The 6664-nt window shown below is 33.0% G+C and overlaps 2 protein-coding genes across 2 annotated transcripts; both read left to right on the top strand.

The window, feature by feature from the left end:
• Positions 1 to 555: 555 nt before the first annotated feature.
• On the top strand, positions 556 to 1323 carry LOC116004765 (pollen-specific leucine-rich repeat extensin-like protein 4). The gene has a single exon (XM_031244928.1). It carries the CDS (start codon positions 556 to 558, stop codon positions 1321 to 1323), a length of 768 nt encoding a protein of 255 aa, XP_031100788.1.
• Positions 1324 to 3744: 2421 nt separating this feature from the next.
• On the top strand, positions 3745 to 4494 carry LOC116004764 (leucine-rich repeat extensin-like protein 3). Its single transcript, XM_031244927.1, has one exon. It carries the CDS (start codon positions 3745 to 3747, stop codon positions 4492 to 4494), a length of 750 nt encoding a protein of 249 aa, XP_031100787.1.
• The last annotated feature ends 2170 nt before the right edge of the window (positions 4495 to 6664 follow it).

The raw sequence follows: 6664 nt of genomic DNA, 5'->3' as shown, positions 1-6664 counted from the left end.
TCTCATATGAAAATCATCTGAGGGTGGTGAGGGTGATACGATAGGTCTGGACACTAGGAACTTTTCTCTTCACTGCCCCATATCTCATATGAAAATCATCCGAGGGTGGTGCGGGTGATACGATAGGGTCTGGACCACTAGGAACTTTTCTCTTCACTGCCCCATATCTCATATGAAAATCATCTAAGGGTGGTGCGGGTGATACGATAGGGTCTGGACCACTAGGAACTTTTCTCTTCACTGCCCCATATCTCATATTAAAATCATCTGAGGGTGGTGCGGGTGATACGATAGGGTCTGGACCACTAGGAACTTTTCTCTTCACTATCCCATATCTCATATGAAAATCATCTGTTGATATTGATGAGGGTGGTTGGATAGGATCTGGACCCTTAGGAATTACCATATATTCATTTCAACACCATTAACAAGACTGTATAATTGTGTATATATATAGGAGAGCATTTCGTTGCTTATATAACAACACCAGCTATTTCTTTTTGGGTTATATTTTCAAAAACGCACCATAAAATTTTCTTCCTCTTGGTTTCAAGAATGAAGTTGGAATACCAACTTCATTTGTTTGCATTCTTTCTCCTATTTGTACTTATTTCATCATCACCTACAAATCAAAATCAACATCATAATGATTTTGATATGAGATATGAGGTTGTGAAGAGATTGGTTCCTAAGGGTCCAGATCCTATCCAACCACCCTCATCAATATCAACAGATGATTTCCATATGAGATATGGGGCAGTGAAGAGAAAAGTTCCTAGTGGTCCAGACCCTATCGTATCACCCGCACCACCCTCAGATGATTTTAATATGAGATATGGGGCAGTGAAGAGAAAAGTTCCTAGTGGTCCAGACCCTATCGTATCACCCGCACCACCCTCAGATGATTTTCATATGAGATATGGGGCAGTGAAGAGAAAAGTTCCTAGTGGTCCAGACCCTATCGTATCACCCGCAAGAAAAGTTCCTAGTGGTCCAGACCCTATCGTATCACCCGCACCACCCTTAGATGATTTTCATATGAGATATGGGGCAGTGAAGAGAAAAGTTCCTAGTGGTCCAGACCCTATCGTATCACCCGCACCAAAAGTTCCTAGTGGTCCAGACCCTATCGTATCACCCGCACCACCCTCGGATGATTTTCATATGAGATATGGGGCAGTGAAGAGAAAAGTTCCTAGTGTTCCAGACCCTATCGTATCACCCTCACCACCCTCAGATGATTTTCATATGAGATATGGCGCAGTGAAGAGAAAAGTTCCTAGTGGTCCAGACCCTATCGTATCACCCTCATCACCCTGGTGAACAAATTGAATTGGTTCCTAAGGGTCCAAACCCTATCCAACCACTCTCATCAACTTTAGAATAGCTAGGTGCCTAGTTGTTTTAGCCTCGACCATCCTATAAGATGGAGGGGATATAATGTTTAAAGGGAAAGGTTGTAATTCAAAGCATTATATATGTTTCAATCAATGCATATTTATATCCATTTTAACGATGCCTTGCTTTAATTTGATCAGAATAATAATAATATTGGACTTTTAATAACAATTGTGATTTTGAAATGTTAAAACTATTATTAATTGTACCAGCAAAAGTATGCGTCTTTCATGAAAATTAATATCTATTTTTCCAAACACAATAATGAGTGTAATCGGGTGTCACTAGACTACAAGGTCTTAGGCAATTATTTATATTTTATAGTATGGGAATTTGTAAATTTCAATAAACTCCTAAAAGGTCTAGAAATATAGACTTAAGTGATTTTTTGATAGAGTGTCAGTACAACTGTTACTCGGGAAAGGTAAAATGAACTAATTATTTTGCCTCACTCTGTGAGCACAAGTGTCAATTGTTAAGTTATTAAGATAGGTCTCCTCAGCTTAGGAGCTGGTTCCAAAGATTTCCCAATCTTCTTGTTGATCGGTTCCCATTGCTGCAATTGCATATGCGACCTTGTTTTGTTCGCGATAAATCACTCAGATAGCAATCCTCCACTCCTATAGTCATGTGTTGCTTCCTCAATAATTTCCCTAATATGATTCCTTTCAGTAGTAGTATGACTAATTAAGTTTGACGGTTGAGGAAATCGAATTGGATAAAATTATCTTGTATTTTAATCAAAATTTTTTTGATGTAAAATAATTAATTAATTATATAGGTTCAAATATATTTATAACATATTAAAATCAAAATATTGTTTGACGCTATATTAAATAAAATTTAATAAAATAGTAACCAATTTAAATATAGGATTGTGTAAAACCCGTCCCACTCCCACCCTATTAACCCATCCGACTCGAACCCACCATTGCATATCGGATGGGATATCCGAATATGAAATCAAGACAAATCAAAAGGCTCCATTTAAGAATGCAAGAATCATATTAGAAAGGAATTGTGATTTTGAACTCTAAGCCATTTTATGCATTTGGTATGCCCATTTCACAGTTTTTTTTTTTTTTTTTTTTTGGGTACCACATGGAATGAATATTTGTTCCCTCGCAAGGAAGAATAACAAATTCACACTATATGTTAACATATTTATTGGGTGTAAAGAGATATTCAAAAGAAAAATAAGTTACGATGTTAAATTAGAGACTTTTAAGGCAATATTGGTGGCGGTTATCGTGAAATTAAAGGTATGATATTGACAAGAATGAATATTTTATTTTGACTTTATTTTCTTTGAGTACCCAAACACGGACGAAAGTCATTTTTCGAGTTTCAAAGCGGACCCTTAATACATTTAGTTCATCATTAGTGTAAATGTGTAGAACCAAATTTAAAGAAGATTATCATTAAATTTAATATTTACTAAACTGATATTTAACTTTAGGGCCAAATTAGAAAAAAATCAGTAGTCAATTTTTCATTTATGGTAAAAATTTAAAACCGATGATAAAAATCAATATTCAATGGACCAAATCGGATATAAAAAAAATTGAGAAATGTCAATAGTTAAGAGATCATTATTGAAAATAATAATAATAATAATAATAATAATAATAATATATAATAATAATAATCATCATACACACACACCTACATAAATATATAAATTGTACTTTTATCTTTCGAATATTTAATCCATCCTTTTTCTTTAAAACAATCAAATAGTATAATACAACTTTTAAAATCTATATAACTTCAAAAAAATTAAACAATAGAATACAATTCTTATTATATTCCTAATTTACAAAAAAAAAAATTATATTCCTAATTTATTACATTCAAAAATAGCATTTATATTCTCGAAAAACAAGTTTTACAAGGCAAACATTCCAGGAAACTAATTTAAATATACTTTTGATTGGTATTTCCTAAAAAAATATTGTGACAACGGTCTTATAGTCATATAAGAGTAATATGCATTATTTGATTTCAATTTGATTAAATATCAATTATAATTACTATATACAGCTATACTCAATATAGTAAAAGAAGATCTCACCAAATTCATACAAATTACCATATATTCATTTCAACACCATTAACAAGACTGTATAATTGTGTATATATATAGGAGAGCATTTCGTTGCTTATATAACAACACCAGCTATTTCTTTTTGGGTTATATTTTCAAAAACGCACCATAAAATTTTCTTCCTCTTGGTTTCAAGAATGAAGTTGGAATACCAACTTCATTTGTTTGCATTCTTTCTCCTATTTGTACTTATTTCATCATCACCTACAAATCAAAATCAACATCATAATGATTTTGATATGAGATATGAGGTTGTGAAGAGATTGGTTCCTAAGGGTCCAGATCCTATCCAACCACCCTCATCAATATCAACAGATGATTTCCATATGAGATATGGGGCAGTGAAGAGAAAAGTTCCTAGTGGTCCAGACCCTATCGTATCACCCGCACCACCCTCAGATGATTTTAATATGAGATATGGGGCAGTGAAGAGAAAAGTTCCTAGTGGTCCAGACCCTATCGTATCACCCGCACCACCCTTAGATGATTTTCATATGAGATATGGGGCAGTGAAGAGAAAAGTTCCTAATGGTCCAGACCCTATCGTATCACTCGCACCACCCTCGGTTGATTTTCATATGAGATATGGGGCACTGAAGAGAAAAGTTCCTAGTGGTCCAGACCCTATTGTATCACCCTCACCACCCTCAGATGATTTTCATATGAGATATGGGGCAGTGAAGAGAAAAGTTCGTAGTGGCCTAGACCCTATCGTATCACCCGCACCACCCTCGGATTATTTTCATATGAGATATGGGGCAGTGAAGAGAAAAGTTCCTAGTGGTCCAGACCCTATCGTATCACCCGCACCACCCTCGGATTATTTTCATATGAGATATGGGGCAGTGAAGAGAAAAGTTCCTTGTGGTCTAGACCCTATCGTATCACCCTCACCACCCTCAGATGAATTTCATATGAGATATGGCGCAGTGAAGAGAAAAGTTCCTAGTGGTCCAGACCCTATCGTATCACCCTCATCACCCTGGTGAAGTAATTGAATTGGTTCCTAAGAGTCCAAACCCTTTCCAACCACCCTCATCAACTTTAGAATAGCTATGTGCCTAGTTGTTCTAGCCTCGACCATCCTATAAGATGGAGGGGATATAATGTTTAAAGGGAAAGGTTGTAATTCAAAGCATTATATATGTTTCAATCAATGCATATTTATATCCATTTTAACGATGCCTTGCTTTAATTTGATCAGAATAATAATAATATTGGACTTTTAATAACAATTGTGATTTTGAAATGTTAAAACTATTATTAATTGTACCAGCAAAAGTATGCGTCATTCATGAAAATTAATATCTATTTTTCCAAACAAAATAAAGAGTGTAACCGGGTGTCACTAGACTACAAGGTCTCAAGCAATTATTTATATTTTATAGTATGGGAATTTGTCAATTTCAATAAATTCCTAAAAGGTCTAGAAATATAGACTTAAGTGGTTTTTTGATAGAGTGTCAGTACAAGTGTTACCCGGGAAAGGTAAAATGAACTAATTATTCTGCCTCACTCTGCGAGCACAAGTGTCAATTGTTAAGTTATTAAGATAGGTCTCCTCAGCTTAGGAGCTGGTTCCAAAGATTTCCCAATCTTCTTGTTGACCGGTTCCCATTGCTGCAATTGCATATGCGACCTTGTTTTGTTCGCGATAAATCACTCAGATAGCAATCCTCCACTCCTATAGTCATGTGTTGCTTCCTCAATAATTTCGCTAATATGATTCCTTTCATTAGTAGTATGACTAATTAAGTTTGAGGGTTGGGGAAATCGAATTGGATAAAATTATCTTGTATTTTAATCAAAAAATTTTTGAGGTAAAAAAATTAATTAATTATATAGGTTCAAATAAATTTATAACATGTTAAAATCAAAATATTGTTTGACGCTATATTAAATAAAATTTAATAAAATAGTAACCAATTTAAATATAGGGTTGTGTAAAACCCGTCCCACTCCCACCCTATAAACCCATCCGACTCGAACCCACCATCGCATATCGGATGGGATATCCGAATATGAAATCAAGACAAATCAAAAGGCTCTATTTAAGAATGCAAGAATCATATCTGAAAGGAATTGTGATTTTGTACTCTAAGCCATTTTATGCATTTGGTATGCCCATTTCACAGTTTTTTTTTTTTTTTTTGTTTTTTTTTTGGGTACCACATGGAATGAATGTTTGTTCCTTCGCAAGGAAGAATAACAAATTCACACTATATGTTAACATATTTATTGGGTGTAAAGAGATATTCAAAAGAAAAATAAGTTTCGATGGTAAAGTAGAGACTTTTAAGGCAAGATTGGTGGCGGTTATCGTGAAATTAAAGGTATGATATTGACTAGAATAAATATTTTATTTTGACGTTATTTTCTTTGAGTACCCAAACACGGACGAAAGTCATTTTTCGAGTTTCAAAGCGGACCCTTAATACATTTAGTTCATCATTAGTGTAAATGTGTGGAACCAAATTTGTAGAAGATTATCATTAAATTTAATATTTACTAAACTGATATTTAACTTTAGGGCCAAATTTTAAAAAAATCAGTAGTCTATTTTTCATTTATGGTAAAACCGATGATAAAAATCAATATTCAATGGACCAAATCGGATATAAAAAAAATGAGAAATGTCAATAGTTAAGAGATCATTATTGAAAATAATAATAATAATAATAATAATAATATATAATAATAATAATAATAATAAACACACACATACACCCACATAAATATATAAATTGTACTTTTATCTTTTGAATATTTAATCCATCCTTTTTCTTTAAAACATTCAAATAGTATAATACAATTTTTAAAATCTATATAACTTCAAAAAAATTAAACAATAGAATACAATTCTTATTATATTCCTAATTTATTACATTCAAAAATAGCATTTATATTCTCTAAAAATAAGTTTTACAAGGAAAACATTCCAGGAAACTAATTTAAACATACTTTTGATTAGTATTTCCAAAAAAAATATTGTGACAACGGTCTTATAATCATATAAGAGTAATATGCATTATTTGATTTCAATTTGATTAAATATCAATTATAATTACTATATACAGCTATACTCAATATAGTAAAAGAAGATCTCACCAAATTCATACAAATTACCATATATTCATTTCAACACCATTAACAAGTTTG

This window comes from Ipomoea triloba, chromosome 14 (assembly GCF_003576645.1).
Source record: "Ipomoea triloba cultivar NCNSP0323 chromosome 14, ASM357664v1".
Classification (NCBI taxonomy): Eukaryota; Viridiplantae; Streptophyta; class Magnoliopsida; order Solanales; family Convolvulaceae; genus Ipomoea; species Ipomoea triloba.
Note: the sequence above shows the minus strand (reverse complement) of the source record. Positions and strands in the feature narration are given on the sequence as shown.

Coding starts and splice junctions, on each gene's coding strand:
- LOC116004764 (XM_031244927.1), top strand. CDS start 3,745: ATGAGATATGAGGTTGTGAAGAGATTGGTTCCTAAGGGTCCAGATCCT.
- LOC116004765 (XM_031244928.1), top strand. CDS start 556: ATGAAGTTGGAATACCAACTTCATTTGTTTGCATTCTTTCTCCTATTT.